This window comes from Coregonus lavaretus, assembly GCF_964263955.1.
Source record: "Coregonus lavaretus genome assembly, chromosome: 22".
In the NCBI taxonomy this organism is placed as follows: Eukaryota; Metazoa; Chordata; class Actinopteri; order Salmoniformes; family Salmonidae; genus Coregonus; species Coregonus lavaretus.
In genome coordinates this window covers 7,837,435-7,855,413 of record NC_140009.1, presented here as the reverse complement: position 1 = coordinate 7,855,413, position 17,979 = coordinate 7,837,435, and the positions used below count along the sequence as shown (strand labels likewise).

At 42.1% G+C, this 17,979-nt stretch overlaps 1 protein-coding gene across 1 annotated transcript in view; it reads left to right on the top strand.

The window, feature by feature from the left end:
* Positions 1–5,049: 5,049 nt before the first annotated feature.
* The window catches only part of LOC311149769 (partitioning defective 6 homolog beta-like), a 48,126-nt gene continuing 35,196 nt past the window's right edge, over positions 5,050–17,979 (top strand). Inside the window, exons 1-2 of the mRNA XM_084186994.1 lie at positions 5,050–5,368; positions 16,955–17,177. Coding sequence (XP_084043120.1) covers positions 5,306–5,368; positions 16,955–17,177 — 286 coding nt within the window. The 5' untranslated portion in view covers positions 5,050–5,305. The remainder of the gene's footprint in view (positions 5,369–16,954; positions 17,178–17,979) is intronic.

The window sequence follows — 17,979 nt, the reverse complement described above, 5'->3', positions numbered from 1 at the left end:
ATTGTATTAACCCTTTGCTGAGGCTCATTATCTGCTGTTGTGTGTATCAATCTGGTGCCAAACCAAAAAAAATATGACTGAGTCCCATATTGACTCTTTGTTTGATTGTGTTATAGTGATAATTTTATATATGAGTAATTCCTTATGCTACAAATGTTTGTTTTGTGCTTATGTTCCATACCATAGATAGTCTGACAGTCTCTAGCCTCCTGGTAAGAAAATAAAATGGAGGGAAATTGCCCCTCTGCGAGAGAGAGCGAGAGCACCCTCCCCCTTGCTGGCTTGCTCAGTGTTGCTATGCTGGTATGAGGAGCAGCAGGGAGGGAGGGAGGGAGGGAGTGGCAGGGGGAGGCTGAAGGGAGGCGGGGGAGGCTGAAAGAGAGGCCTAGCAGACTGGGAGACGTGGAGGCCTCATCTGCAGTGCTGTGAGCAGCAGGAGCGCCAAGCAGACTGAGGGGGAGGGGAGACTGCGCGAGAGAGGGGGAGGGAGGCAGGCAGGCAAGGGGGAGGTTGGCAGGCAAGAGGGAGGGAGGGAGGGAGGCAGGTGAGGGGGGAGGGGAGAAAGGGTGAGAGGCAGTGGGGGAGGGAGGGGGAAATCGACAGAGAAGGGGGGAGGGAAAGGAAGACTGGGAGAGGAGGAAAGGGAGGGCGGGTGAGGGGGGAGACAGAGAAAGGGAGGGAGAGGAGGAAAGGGAGGGTGAGGGGGAGACAGAGAAAAGGAGGGAGGGAGCACGAGGGAGAAGGGAGGGAGGGAATGAGGGGAGGGAGGGAAGATGAGGGGGAGGTGAGGAGGGAAGGGAGTGAAAGAAGAAAGGGAGACAGAGAGGGGGGGAGAAGAGGGGGAGGGGAATAGAGTGAGGCAGTGAGGAATTGAAGCTCCTCCTGGCGCCCCCTGGAGTTAGAGACTGGCTCTTGTCTCTGTACTGTCTCTAGTGTTAAACACAACACACTGCAAGCATGGAGTCAACAAAGAGTGCCAAAGGTTAGGGACAGTCAGCACAGTATTTGGGATGAGTTTTTACCTGCCTGTATTAAATCTATTTCGGCAAGGGTGATTTCATATTGAAGGATCAATGGTCTCATCGTGGCGTGGCTGTTGTCCAATTTGTTGACCAAACTGTGATCTTGTGAAGAAAATACAAACTCCTGGGACAGGGGCAGTGGAGCCATTGACTAGAGCACATCATATTCAACAGGAGCTTTAGAGGCAACGACCTATGAAATAGCCAACTGTGAAGCGCTCAATGGAAATATTGCACCAAGAGGGTGGAAGGGAACAATACCATCTGTCATCAATGTGTCAAACCACAGTATAAAAAAAACACCAGATTATTCATAAATATTTTGGGATGCTTCATATAAATTGATGTTGACATCCCAATCAGATTGAGCAAAAAAAATCAATGTTTTAATGGTCTCTAATTGTCAATGTTCCAAAAGGGACATTATTTGTCTTTTTACCTAAACATGCAAACACCATCAGATAGAATACATACAAGCAGTGCACTGGAATGACTCATTCTCATGGGATGGGTGGCAAAAAATAACTAACTGAAAGCCACACCCCCAATAAGCCACGAATATGACTGCATTGAGGCCTATGTCACTGGGCTTCTATGGCTATATGCACCATGACACTGCCTACTTAATTTGTTCATTTAGCAAACAAGTGTCAACCCACCTATGTTATCACAGTCAACCCACCTATGTTATCACAGTCAATCCACCTATGTTATCACAGTCAACCCACCTATGTTATCACAGTCAACCCACCTATGTTATCACAGTCAACCCACCTATGTTATCACAGTCAACCCACCTATGTTATCACAGTCAACCCACCTATATTATCACAGTCAACCCACCTATGTTATCACAGTCAACCCACCTATATTATCACAGTCAACCCACCTATGTTATTGCAGTCAACCCACCTATATTATCACAGTCAACCCACCTATATTATTACAGTCAACCCACCTATGTTATCACAGTCAACACACCTATGTTATCACAGTCAACCCACCTATATTATCACAGTCAACCCACCTATGTTATCACAGTCAACCCACCTATATTATCACAGTCAACCCACCTATGTTATCGCAGTCAACCCACCTATGTTATAACAGTCAACCCACCTATGTTATCACAGTCAACACACCTATGTTATCACAGTCAACCCACCTATATTAGCACAGTCAACCCACCTATGTTATCACAGTCAACCCACCTATATTATCACAGTCAACCCACCTATGTTATCACAGTCAACCCACCTATGTTATCACAGTCAACCCACCTATGTTATCACAGTCAACCCACCTATGTTATCACAGTCAACCCACCTATATTATCACAGTCAACCCACCTATATTATCACAGTCAACCCACCTATATTATCACAGTCAACCCACCTATATTATCACAGTCAACCCACCTATGTTATCACAGTCAACCCACCTATGTTATCACAGTCAACCCACCTATATTATCACAGTCAACCCACCTATATTATCACAGTCAACCCACCTATGTTATCACAGTCAACCCACCTATGTTATCACAGTCAACCCACCTATATTATCACAGTCAACCCACCTATATTATCACAGTCAACCCACCTATATTATCACAGTCAACCCACCTATATTATCACAGTCAACCCACCTATATTATCACAGTCAACCCACCTATGTTATCACAGTCAACCCACCTATGTTATCACAGTCAACCCACCTATATTATCACAGTCAACCCACCTATATTATCACAGTCAACCCACCTATATTATCACAGTCAACCCACCTATATTATCACAGTCAACCCACCTATATTATCACAGTCAACCCACCTATATTATCACAGTCAACCCACCTATATTTGTAGCTTTAATTAGCTTAAAAAATGCACAAATGTTTCTCAGCACCTATATTTTTGCTTAAAAACTGCAGACAAAAACTATTGGCCTCAGGTCAAAATGTCTAGAATATCGTGAGATTTGCTATAAATCTGCAAATTTTTATCTTTGCCCCATTGCAGGAAGTTTGCTGTTTTCCCAAAACAATTGTTTTATTTTTTTTATTTTTTTGGCCCCCCCACCAAATTTCAGCAGGCCCACCTACCAACGAATTGCTGACTATGCTACTGGTTGACATACACATTTTGTATGTCAAATTTAACTTGCAAATTGGTACTGGTACTCCCTGTATATAGCCATGTTATATTCTACTCCCTGTATATAGCCATGTTATATTCTACTTCCTGTATATAGCCATGTTATATTCTACTTCCTGTATATAGCCATGTTATATTCTACTCCCTGTATATAGCCATGTTATATTCTACTCCCTGTATATAGCCATGTTATATTCTACTTCCTGTATATAGCCATGTTATATTCTACTCCCTGTATATAGCCATGTTATATTCTACTCCCTGTATATAGCCATGTTATATTCTACTTCCTGTATATAGCCATGTTATATTCTACTCCCTGTACATAGCCATGTTATATTCTACTCCCTGTATATAGCCATGTTATATTCTACTCCCTGTATATATCCATGTTATATTCTACTCCCTGTATATAGCCATGTTATATTCTACTCCCTGTATATATCCATGTTATTTTCTACTCCCTGTATATAGCCATGTTATATTCTACTCCCTGTATATAGCCATGTTATATTCTACTCCCTGTATATAGCCATGTTATATTCTACTTCCTGTATATAGCCATGTTATATTCTACTCCCTGTATATAGCCATGTTATATTATACTCCCTGTATATAGCCATGTTATATTCTACTTCCTGTATATAGCCATGTTATATTCTACTCCCTGTATATAGCCATGTTATATTCTACTCCCTGTATATAGCCATGTTATATTCTACTCCCTGTATATATCCATGTTATATTCTACTCCCTGTATATATCCATGTTATATTCTACTCCCTGTATATAGCCATGTTATATTATACTCCCTGTATATATCCATGTTATATTCTACTCCCTGTATATAGCCATGTTATATTCTACTTCCTGTATATAGCCATGTTATATTCTACTCCCTGTATATAGCCATGTTATATTCTACTCCCTGTATATAGCCATGTTATTTTCTACTCCCTGTATATAGCCATATTATATTCTACTCCCTGTATATAGCCATGTTATATTCTACTCCCTGTATATATCCATGTTATATTCTACTCCCTGTTTATAGCCATCTTATATTCTACTCCCTGTATATAGCCATGTTATATTCTACTTCCTGTATATAGCCATGGTATATTCTACTTCCTGTATATAGCCATGTTATTTTCTACTTCCTGTATATATCCATGTTATATTCTACTCCCTGTATATATCCATGGTATTTTTACTCTTGTTGTTATGTTATTCAGTCTGTATTTATTTGTCGTGTCACTATTTCTATTTTTATTCGATCTTTTTTATCTGTATCTTTAACTCTGCGTTGTTGGAAAAGGACCCGTAAATAAGCATTTCACTGTTAGTCTACACCTGTTGTTTACGAAGCATGTGACAAATAAAATGTTATTTCATTGTATTTCGCTGAATTCTATCTTTTGAGGGAAACTGTCTGCGCTAACAACAGATGGCGCAATTTAACAACATACAGGAGTTCGGGAAAGGACTCGGAGCGGACGTCACTTTGCCCAAGGTGAATTGTAAAGGTTTATATGTGATGTTGACGATAGTGACAGAAAACCTAGCGCATTCCTTATGCTTGACTTTCTTTGTGCTTTAAATACTTTACAACCATTTTATAAGGCATTTTAGACATGTATTCACAAAATAGGACATGCACATATACAGAAGAAAAAAAAGTAGACAAGATTATGTGGACAAAATACAAACATTTATTGACTTTTCGGTTGCGTCATATTAGAAAAATAATTGTACAGCACCTAAAAAGTAATCAAGATAAGTTTTACTTGATTCTGACACTAGCGGGAGTGCGTGTGTTGGGAACGAGGCTCCAGGCAGGAGCAGTTTCCTGGGAGCGTGAAAGCGTCACACACAGGACAGCAGTGAAGTGGTTAGCTGGCGATGTGACGACGAGTATGATAAGATAAGTTTAAGGCAGGTTGGTTGGCAGGCGTTGTCGCATTCTAGGAGGAGGACAATCCAAACGAGGGAATTTAAGTATCTTATAAGGACACACAGCTAACTGGAATACCTGTGTTGATATCATTTGGGATATAGGGCAGTGCGAAGCAGACGAGGGCAGCCCCGCGAGGGCGAGTGTGTACTGTGGCGGTCCTGCTAGCGAAAGATGAACAAGAACCACCGAGTGCCGACCAACCGAACTCTGAGCGCCGTGGAGGTGAAGAGCAAGGTGCGTTGCTTGCAAAATTAGCTAGCTAGTTGCCAACACAAAACAGTTAGCTATGTAACTATTGTATGAGTTATCGAAGTCTCCAACCCCTACTTGCTAATCATGGCTAAATTAGCCTGCTAATTGTCTTGTCAGCAAGTTATGATGTTGTAATTATCTCGTCTGCGCCAGTTTGCAAACTAACTAGATCGCTAACTAGTTGGCCAGCCAGTTATCTAGCCAGTGAATGAGCAAGTGTCAAATGTGGATTGGTGTGAGAAAGGCATGTGTTGGTGATCAATGTTTTACCACATTCTATTATTTGTACGAATTCTATTATTACGATGAGGTCGGATTAGGCAATGTTGTGACTGTACCCAGCACACCACATAATGAGCGAATACTTGTCAGCAAACCAGACATTGATGTGGTTGATCAATGGAGTTTGGACAATATATCACACAATTCCATAGGATGTGTTTGGTTGGATATTTATGATTACAAACTTGTTTAAATTTGAAATGCTAGAATCATAAGATTCAAAAGCATCTGAGACATATTGTATTGCCTACTGACTGGTTGTTAATGAATCTGTTATGAAGATTATTGGCCTTGGACTCTGATAAATCACTTTGCTGTTTATTGTCCCGTGCGCAGGTGTCACAGGTGATCTCTGTTCCTTCCGCAATGAATCGCTAGTAGTAAACAGAAGTCATTGCGCAGTTTGCATACATATTTCATACTTATTAACTACAGTTTCCATGATTGCGATATCCCCAATGAATAGCCAGTATCACTATTGGAATGTCACATAATAATAATAATAATAATAATAATAATAATAATAATAATAATTCAGGGTCCCTTCAAAATACTAACTTTTTTTAAATCAATCAGCAATCATCAGTAATGAGATGTTTTCAAGACTAGACATGAAAAGGATGACAATAGTACCAATCTTCAGTTTCCCAAGTGCAGATAAAGAAGAATGCAATTTTCTTGTTTTCTTCAGCCTGGTTAGACAAGGGGTCACTAATCAACCGTACAAACCCAGTCCCCCGCACTGTGCAGCAGTAACCACAACACTGCTAGTCGCTGTGGGCACCATCACGGGGTTTAGCCAACATCCATCCATTTAAAAGCACGTCTTTGCAGAAATATATATGTATATATGTGTGTGTGACAGACAGATTGATATATATATCTCTATCACACACACATACAGTTGAAGTCGGAAGTTTACATACACTTAGGTTGGAGTCATTAAAACTCGTTTTTCAACCACTCCACAAATTTCTTGTTAACAAATTATAGTTTTGGCAAGTCGGTTAGGAGGTCTACTTTGTGCATGACGCAAGTAATTTTTCCAACAATTGTTTACAGACAGATTATTTCACTTATAATTAACTGTATCACAATTCCAGTGGGTCACAAGTTTACCTACACTAAGTTGACTGTGCCTTTAAACAGCTTGGAAAATTCCAGAAAATGATGTCATGGCTTTAGAAGCTTCTGATAGGCTAATTGACATTATTTGAGTCAATTGGAGGTATACCTGTGGATGTATTTCAAGGCCTACCTTCAAACTCAGTGCCTCTTTGCTTGACATCATGGGAAAATCAAAAGTAATCAGCCAAGACCTCAGAAAAATGTGTAGACCTCCACAAGTCTGGTTCATCATTGGGAGCAATTTCCAAACGCCTGACGGTACCACGTTCATCTGTACAAACAATAGTACGCAAGTATAACCACCATGGGACCACGCAGCCGTCATACCGCTCAGGAAGGAGACGCGTTCTGTCTCCTAGAGATGAACGTAATTTGGTGCGAAAAGTGCAAATCAATCCCAGAACAACAGCAAAGGACCTTGTGAAGATGCTGGAGGAAACTGGTACAAAAAGTATCTATATCCACAGTAAAACAAGTCCTATATCGACATAACCTGAAAGGCCGCTCAGCAAGGAAGAAGCCACTGCTCCAAAACCGCCATAAAAAAGCCAGACTACGGTTTGCAACTGCACATGGGGACAAAGATTGTAGTTTTTGGAGAAATGTCCTCTGGTTTGATGAAACAAAAATAGAACTGTTTGGCCATAATGACTATCGTTATGTTTGGAGGAAAAAGGGGGAATCTTGCAAGCCGAAGAACACCGTCCCAACCGTGATAACCTGAAAGGCCGCTCAGCAAGGAAGAAGCCACTGCTCCAAAACCGCCATAAAAAAGCCAGACTACGGTTTGCAACTGCACATGGGGACAAATATTGTAGTTTTTGGAGAAATGTCCTCTGGTTTGATGAAACAAAAATAGAACTGTTTGGCCATAATGACTATCGTTATGTTTGGAGGAAAAAGGGGGAATCTTGCAAGCCGAAGAACACCGTCCCAACCGTGAAGCACGGGGGTGGCAGCATAATGCTGTGGGGGTGCTTTGCTGCAGGAGGTACTGGTGCACTTCACAAAATAGATGGCATCATGAGGAAGGAAAATTATGTGGATATATTGAAGCAACATCTCAAGACATCAGTCAGGAAGTTAAAGCTTGGTCGCAAATGGGTCTTCCAAATGGACAATGACCCCAAGCATACTTCCAAAGTTGTGGGAAAATGGCTTAAGGACAACAGTCAAGGCATTGGAGTGGCCATCACAAAGCCCTGACCTCAATCCTATAGAAATTGTGTGGGCAGAACTGAAAAAGCGTGTGCGAGCAAGGAGGCCTACAAACCTGACTCAGTTACACCAGCTCTGTCAGGAGGAATGGGCCAAAATTCACCCAACTTATTGTGGGAAGCTTGTGAAAGGCTACCCGAAACGTTTGACCCAAGTTAAACAATTTAAAGGCAATGCTACCAAATACTAATTGAGTGTATGTAAACTTCTGACCCACTGGGAATGTGATGAAATAAATAAAAGCTGAAATAAATCATTCTCTCTACTATTATTCTGACATTTCACATTCTTAAAATAAAGTGGTGATCCTAACTGACCTAAAACAGGGAATTTTTACTAGGGTTAAATGTCAGGAATTGTGAAAAACTAAGTTTAAATGTATTTGGCTAAGGTTGATGTTCTAGCAGTGTCTGAATCCTGGCTTAGGAAGGCCACAAAAATTCTGAAATTTCCATCCCCAACTATAACATTTTCCGTCTAGATCAGGGGTGTCAAACTCATTTTAGCTCAGGGGCCACATGGAGGAAATTCTATTCCCAAGTGGGCCGGACCGGTAAAATCATGGTATATATAACTTAAAAACAACAACTTCAGATTGTTTTCTTTGTTTTAATACGATCAACATAAAACATAAAGCTGGAGCCTGAGGACAGTGTGTCCAAAATAGTACAAGCCCAACATCACTATTAATCATAAAACACCTCAAGTTTATTTGAAAATTCTAAAGAAAAAGAACACACAAACACACAATGCCTCAGTGATTCACAGAACTGTTTCACAGAACTATATCAGGGTGTCATTTCTCAGACAGAAATGTAGATAAAAATAATGAAATCCTGTTCCCCAAACAAGTGCAAGAACCACAGAGTCAAGAATATGTTAAATATACAAATAAAATAAAAACAATTAAAAACAATAGCACATCAAGATAAAAACATAAAGCTGGAGCCTGAGGACAGTGTGTCCAAAAACACAACATCACTATTAATCATAAAACACCTCAAGTTATTTGAAAATTCTGAGGACAAAGAACACACAAACACACAATGCCTCAGTGATTCACAGAAGTATATCACAGAACTATATCAGGGTGTCTCATGCAGCACTTTAAGTGGGGTTGCATAGTTTATTTGACTACTGATACCTGGCATCTTTTAGCTTTCACCAGCGCATCAATATCAGGCGTCACATCCTGAGTGACAGCCAACTTCAGGATGTGATTCAAGTGCTTGTGCGCAGCTTTGTTTTATTTATGCTCATTACAGAGAACTTGCTCACAAAGATATGTGGTTCCAAACATGCACAACCGTTTTGCAGCAAGGGCTGTCAAGTTGGGGTAACCTGGCAAGAGATTCTGATAAAATGTGTCCAAGCCAGCTGCGGCAAATTTGCCCTTCAAATCCGAGTCACACTGCAAGTCTATTATTTCAAGTTGGATGCTGACGGGCATATCAGAGGGATTCACGGTGAATGGCGAGCAAAAAACGTTGAAGTCTTTCTCCAGTTCACCAAAAATCTGAAAGCGTTGCTCAAACTCCCGTAACAGTCCCGTTATTTTATCTTTGAACCGCTTCATGTCTGCCACATGTTGGGTCGCGCACACATTTTTCAGACAGGGGAAGTGAGCTGCATCACCACCGGCGAGTTGCGTCTCCCACAATGACAGCTTCAACTTGAAAGAACGTATGCTGTCATAATACTGTGTGACAACTTTGTTGCGCCCTTGCAGCTGTTTGTTCAAGTTATTCGGGTGCTCTGTAACATCCACCATAAATGAAAGGTCCTGCATCCATTCTGCGGAATGAAATTCTAACACTGGTTTGCCCTTTTCTTCCATGAACTGTTCAATTTCTTCTCGTAAATCAAAGAAACGCCTCAGCACAGCACCTCGGCTTAACCATCTTACCTCAGTGTGGCATGGCAGGCCATAGATGTGGTCTTTCTCTCTGAGAAGGCTGTCAAACTGACGGTGATTCAGGCTTCTGGATCGGATGAAATTAACAGTTTGGATGACCACCTTCATGACATTATCCATCTTTATGACTTGCAACACAAAGCCTCCTGGTGCAAAATACAGTGAAAAGTCCAAAAATCACGTCCTCCATTTGCAGATTGAACTTTGTCACAACGCCTGCTTTTTTCCCGATCATTGAGGGCGCACCATCTGTAGCCAGGCTGACAGCGCGGGACCAGTCCACTCCGACCCTGTCCAGCGCGCCGACGAGTGCGGTGAAAATATCAGCTGCCGTCGTTGTATCTGTCATCGACACCAACTCCACGAACTCCTCGGTGACGGTCAATGTGTCATCAACTCCGCGGATGAAAAAATGGCCAGTTGTGCAACATCTGTAATGTCCGTGCTTTCATCAATTGCAACCGAAAACACAATAAATGACTTTACTTTTTGCTTCAACTGGCTGTCCAAATCCACTGAAAGATCGGAAATCCTGTCTGCAACTGTGTTTCCTGTCAGGCTGATATTTGCAAAAGCCTGGCGCTTTTCAGGGCACACAATCTCCGCTGCCGTCATCATGCATGTTTTTACAAATTCACCCTCACTAAATGGTTTTGAAGCCACTGCGATTTCATTAGCAATGAGGTAGCTAGCTTTCACTGCAGCGTCACTGATGTCTTGGCTGTGAGTAAACACAGACTGCTGTTTCTTCAGACCCGCCAACAGTTCATTCACCTTCTCTCTTCTCCGCTGTCCTTGAAAGTCATATTTGTCGGCATGAAGACTCACATAGTGGCGACGAAGGTTATATTCTTTCAGCACTGCAACATGCTGTGAACACACCAAACATACAGCTTTCCCATTCAATTCCGTGAATAAATAGGAGGATGACCATTTTTCTTGGAACACTTTGCACTCTGTGTCCACTTTTCTCTTTTTTGACAGAGACATATTGGGGCAGTGAGGGTGCCAAAGCACATAATGTTAAAAGTAGAAGCCGTAATAAATATCACGGGCAAAACAAAGTAGCTCATCCGGACTGCGGTATAAACACTTTGCTTGCTTAACACAATTGCTATTGCGCCATCCAGTGGACACAATTGGAACAGCAGTTTATTTTATTGAAAAATTGCAGCTCATTTTTATACTTTACAAAATCATCTCGCGGGCCGGATTAAACCCATTTGCGGGCCTGATCCGGCCCGCGGGCCGGACATTTGACACCCCTGGTCTAGATAGAACTGCCAAAGGGGGTGGAGTTGCAATCTACTGTAGAGATAGCCTGCAGAGCTCTATCATACTATCCAGGTCTGTGCCCAAACAGTTTGAGCTTCTACTTCTAAAAATCCACCTTTCCAGAAATAAGTCTCTCACTGTTGCTGCTTGCTACAGACCCCCCTCAGCCCCCAGCTGTGCCCTGGACACCATATGTGAATTGATTGCCCCCCATTTATCCTCAGAGTTCGTACTGCTTGGTGACCTAAATTGGGATATGCTTAATACCCCGGCCATCCTACAATCCAAACTAGATGCCCTCAATCTCACGCAAATTATCAATGAACCTACCAGGTACAACCCTAAATCCGTAAACATGGGTACCCTCATAGATATCATCCTGACTAACTTACCCTCTAAATACACCTCAGCTGTCTTCAACCAGGATCTCAGCGATCACTGCCTTATTGCCTGCGTCCGTAACGGGTCCGCGGTCAAACGACCACCCCTCATCACTGTCAAACGCTCCCTAAAACACTTTAGCGAGCAGGCCTTCCTAATTGACCTGGCCCAGGTATCCTGGATGGATATAGATCTCATTCCGTCAGTAGAGGATGCCTGGTTGTTCCTTAAAAGTAATTTCCTCTCAATCTTAAATAAACATGCCCCATTCAAAAAATACAGAACTAAGAACAGATATAGCCCCTGGTTCTCCTCAGACTTGACTGCCCTTGACCAGCACAAAAACATCCTGTGGCGTACTGCATTAGCATCAAATAGCCCCCGCGATATGCAACTTTTCAGGGAAGTTAGGAACCAATATACACAAGCAGTCAGGAAAGCAAAGGCTAACTTTTTCAAACAGAAATTTGCATCCTGTAGCACTAACTCCAAAACGTTTTGGGACACTGTAAAGTCCATGGAGAATAAGAGCACTTCCTCCCAGCTGCCCACTGCACTGAGGCTAGGAAACACTATCACCACCGATAAATCTACAATAATCGAGAATTTCAACAAGCATTTTGCTACGGCTGGCCATGCTTTCCACCTGGCTACCACTACCCCGGCCACCAACTCTGCACCCTCCGCTGCAACTTGCCCATGCCCCCCCCGCTTCTCCTTCACCCAAATTCAGATAGCTGATGTTCTGAAAGAGCTGCAAAATCTGGACCCCTACAAATCAGCTGGGCTAGACAATCTGGACCCTTTCTTTCTAAAACTAGCCGCCGAAATTGTCGCAACCCCTATTACTAGTCTGTTCAACCTCTCTTTCGTAACGTCTGAGATCCCCAGAGATTGGAAAGCTGCCGCGGTCATCCCCCTCTTCAAAGGGGGTGACACTCTAGATCCAAACTGCTACAGACCTATATCCATCCTGCCCTGCCTTTCGAAAGTATTTGAAAGCCAAGTTAACAAACAGATCACCGACCATTTCGAATACCACCGTACCTTCTCCGCTATGCAATCCGGTTTCCGAGCTGGTCATGGGTGCACTTCAGCCACGCTCAAGTTAACGATATTATAACCGTGATTGATAATAGACAGTACTGTGCAGCCGTCTTCACCGACCTGGCCAAGGCTTTCGACTCTGTCAACCACCACATTCTTATTGGCAGACTAAATAGCCTTGGTTTCTCAAATGACTGCCTCGCCTGGTTCACCAACTACTTCTCAGATAGAGTTCAATGTGTCAAATCGGAGGGCCTGTTGTCTGTACCTATGGCAGTCTCTATGGGGGTGCCACAGGGTTCAATTCTTGTGCCGACACTTTTCTCTGTGTATATCAATGATGTCGCTCTTGCTGCTGGTGACTCTCAGATCCACCTCTACGCAGACGACACCATTTTGTATACATCTGGCCCTTCATTGGACACTGTGTTAACAAACCTCCAAACGAGCTTCAATGCCATACAACACTCCTTCCGTAGCCTCCAACTGCTCTTAAACACTAGTAAAAGTAAATGCATGCTTTTCAATCGAACGCTGCTGGCACCCGCCCACCCGACTAGAATCACCACTCTCGACGGGTCTGACCTAGAGTATGTGGACAACTACAAATACCTAGGTGTCTGGTTAGACTGTAAACTCTCCTTCCAGACTCACATTAAGAATCTCCAATCCAAAGTTAAATCTAGAATCGGCTTCCTATTTTGCAACAAAGCCTCCTTCACTCATGCTGCCAAACATGCCCTTGTAAAACTGACTATCCTACCGATCCTTGACTTCGGCGATGTCATTTACAAAATAGCCTCCAACACTCTACTCAGCAAATTGGATGTAGTCTATCACAGTGCCATCCGTTTTGTCTCCAAAGCCCCATACACTACCCACCACTGTGACCTGTACGCTCTTGTTGGCTGGTCCTCACTACATGTTCGTCGTCAAACCCACTGGCTCCAGGCCATCTATAAATCACTGCTAGGCAAATCCCCGCCTTATCTTAGCTCATTGGTCACCATAGCAGCACTCACCCGTAGTCTGCGCTCCAGCAGGTATATCTCACTGGTCATTCCCAAAGCCAACACCTCCTTTGGCCGCCATTCCTTCCAGTTCTCTGCTGCCAATGACTGGAACGAATTGCAAAAATCTCTGAAGCTGGAGACTCTTATCTCCCTCACTAACTTTAAGCATCAATTGTCAGAGCACCTTACCGATCACTGCACCTGTACACAGCCCATCTGAAATTAGCCCACCCAACTACCTCATCCCTATATTGTTATTTATTTTGCTCTTTTGCACCCCAGTATCTCTATTTGCACATAATCTCTTGCACATCTAGCATTCCAGTGTTAATACTAATTGTAAATAATTTGCACTATAGCCTATTTATTGCCTTACCTCCATAACTTGCTACATTTGCACACACTGTATATATATTTTCTGTTGTATTTTTGACTTTATGTTTTTTTTTACCCCATATGTAACTCTGTGTTGTTGTTTTTATCGCACTGCTTTGCTTTATCTTGGCCAGGTCGCAGTTGTAAATGAGAACTTGTTCTCAACTGGCTTACCTGGTTAAATAAAGGTTAAATAAAAAATAAAATAAAATGTAAACTTCCGACTTCAACTGTATATATACACTACCGTTCAAAAGTTTGGGGTCACTTAGAAATGTCCTTGTTTTCGAAAGATAAAGCACATTTTTTTTTGTCCAATAAAATAACATCAAATTGATCAGAAATACAGTGTAGACATTGTTAATGTTGTAAATGGCTATTGTAGCTGGAAACGGCTGATTTATTTACAGAAGCTAGCCCTATTTGGCAAAAGACCAAATCCATATTATGGCAAGAACGGCTCAAATAAGCAAAGAGAAACAACAGTCCATCATTACTTTAAGACATGGTCAGTCAATCCGCGGCTAAATGAATAAAGGGGAAACACTGCAGACACAAGCACACCTACAGATGCATATCAAACATTCTCACTGACGCACAGATTGTACTCATCTTTTACACATACAAGCCAAGGACACATAATCATAATTTGTGCTCAGTGACACTCTGGGCTTCTAGACATTCTGCTGCAGGGGTCCCCAATAGTGATGCGCGGGTTGACTCAGAACCCGCGGTTATATCCACGGGGCGGACAGGTTTAGTGTCATTGTGTGACTGAAGGACGGGTGGGTGGGTGGCGGGCGGGTTGAATAAAGACAAACAATACCTAATGTAAAATATACTGTCTCCGTAACATGTATGTAGGTTCAGAACCTTTTGTGGAACAGCACAGTTTCAAATGTATGGCAAAAATAGAAATCAAACTGGATGGTCTTCAGAGATATATGGGAGGTGTTGAGTGTAGCTGAAGGATGGGATTAAAAACAAACAAAAGATAACTATTGTAAAATACATTGTGTCCTTAAAATGTATATAGTATAAGCTGGAAGTGTAATAAAGTGTTGTTGTCCATTAGTTTATTCCAGTTAGGGGAGGGGTGGTAGGTTTAGGGGAACATAATGAAGGAATATATGGAAATGATGCAGACAATTACATTGATGGAAGCCACAATCTATCTGCAATATTAAAGCTGATTTTACCCCCTAAAAAAAAGAGAATAAATAGAGAAACAATTCCTTAAAAAATACATAAATATATTATTCTTGTGCAATTTATATCTATATGTTACATTGAGTTGTTTCTTTCATTATTGTAGGCTATCTGGTATTAGTGCATAAGCCTAAGCTTTAGGGCTTAACTGTACCGGCGCCAAATAGCCTACACAGTCAATCGCCAAATAATGATTTTGGGATCGGGCAGAAAAATGTCAATCCACGGAGGCAAAAAAGTCATTGTGGAAGTTGAGTTCAATAAGACAAAAGCTGCGAAAGGAGAGCTAAAAGTAAAGAGAAGGGAGGGCCAGAAAGGTAATGTTTGGGAAAGATTTTGTGAAGTGGTAAAAGAGGATGGTAGCAGTGTTATGTTGTTATGTGTGATGATTGTGAGGCGCTATACAAATTCGACAGTCACAAAATGGGACTTCAAAAAGGTCTATGGCACGTCAAGGCAACTGTAGCCTACTGTTTAGATGGGTTATATGGAAACTGAAATCTGGACACTGACTCTAGGTCTAATAACCTCTCATATAGCCTTAATAAGAAATCCTTCAGAATTATTTCTTGATATACTAAATATAGGCAAAATTTGGACTTGGGAACAGGAGTGGAGTTACATGATTTATTTATTTCTGCATCTTGTGAGAACGCAATGCTCAGTTAGATGTCATCTGTCGAGGTGCTGTCTTCATCATAAAAGCTGATAGCATTTCAACCACCTAAATATTAATCGAAGCCGAACTGAAATCTTATCAGAAACACCTTGGGTCGTTTTCACAGCTTTCTATTTCCTTACAACCGGTCAAACTGATGTCATCTGGACATTTTGAACAGAAAATCTTAACCTTTTTTTTGTGTTATTGTATTTTCTCTCCAGTCCCTAAACATCTTTGCTCCACGAAAGATGACAGAGAGAACTTTAGAAAACATATCTAAATTAGGCAAAAAGTCCTGCACCCCCTGTCAAAAAATTGTTCTGCCGTCTTTGACATTTTCTATATTTGCGGGTTAGGGTCGGGTGCGGGCCTCAGATTTGAACTTTATCACATATAGTCGGGCGGTTGTGGATGGGTTATTAGCAATTGCAGGTGGGTGCGGATGAACAAACAGCTGGCCCGCGCACCACTAGTCCCCAACTACATTCAGCCGCGGGTGGGCAGGGGGTGTGTAACATAATTATAAATAATTAGGACACTGCAAATTGACCGCAAGAAGCCCAAACAGATAGTATTTGACAAAAACAGAATCATTTCAAACCTTTATTACATTGGGATACGATCACATACTGTATGTCTCTCTATTTATGCGTGGGAATACTTGGGATCAGATTTCCTAAATTTAAATCACTTTGAGCTGATTTGAGTCTTTTATGTCCAACAATGAAATTTCAACAAAAACATTTGTTGCTGAAAACTTTGGGGGCCAAATAAAATCACCCGCGGTTTGGGAACTCTGCTCTGTCACATAGCGGTCATGAGTTTAATTGCTTGAGAGCTGTGTGCTCTGGAAGACGAGGCCTACTGCTTAAACAAACAGTCCATTTACCTATGTCAACCACCGTGTAATGTCTTTCTGGTTTGTTGTTAAATTCTTTCTACAAAACACCAAGGTCATTATCATTCCTCCTATACAATCTTTAAGTGTGTGTCACATTTCTCTGTCTCGCTTTCTCTCTGTCTCGCTGTCTGTCTGTGTTTGTGCATTCCCCTATGTGTCCCAGTTTGGGGCCGAATTCCGCAGGTTCTCCCTGGACCGGTCTAAGCCTGGCCGGTTCGATGAGTTCTATGGGCTCCTGCAGCACGTGCACCGGATCCCAAACGTGGACCTGCTGGTGGGCTATGCCGACGTCCACGGCGACCTGCTGCCAATCAACAACGATGACAACTACCAGAAGGCCATGTCCGTGGCTAACCCGCTGCTACGCCTCTTCCTGCAGAGGAAAGGTACAACCTAGCCTCAGGGCAGTTTGTATAATTTGGGATGTTTTATTTTATATCCCTCCATTTAGTATGATACGTTACGAATGGAACAGCGGTCGTACGACATATCAACTCAAATTATATTGGTTGCGTACACATTTTGCAGATGTTATCGCAGGTGCAGCGAAATGCTTATGTTTCTAGCTCCAACAGTGCAGTAACCCTACGTATGGCTAATGTGGTCAGGTTGAAAGGTAAGGAAGGATCACACAGAGCTAGGGGGCAGGCCGGGCTGTAGCGATTTTGTATCTTTCCCTTTCAAGATGATTTGATACGTAGCTAGATACATGGGCCCTGATACCATACAGGAACCATGCGTATCTATACTGAACAAAAATATAAACGCAACATGTAAAGTGTTGGTCCCATGTTTCATGAGCGGAAATAAAAGATCCCAGAAAAAAAGCTTATTTCTCTCAAATGTTGTGCACTAATTTGTTTACATCCCTGTTGGTGAGCATTTCTCATTTGCCAAGATAATCCATCCACCTGACAGGTGTGGCATATCAAGAAGCTGATTAAACAGCATGATCATTACACAGGTGCACCTTATGCTGGGGACAATAAAAGGCCACTTTAAAATGTGCAGTTTTGTCACAACACAATGCCAGAGATGTCTCAAGTTTTGAGGGAGCATGCAATTGGCATGCTGACTGCAGGAATGTCCTCCAGAGCTGTTGCCAAATAATTGAATGTTCATTTCTATAGCATAAGTCGCCTCAAACGACGTTTCAGAGAATATTGCAGTACACACAACCGACCTCAC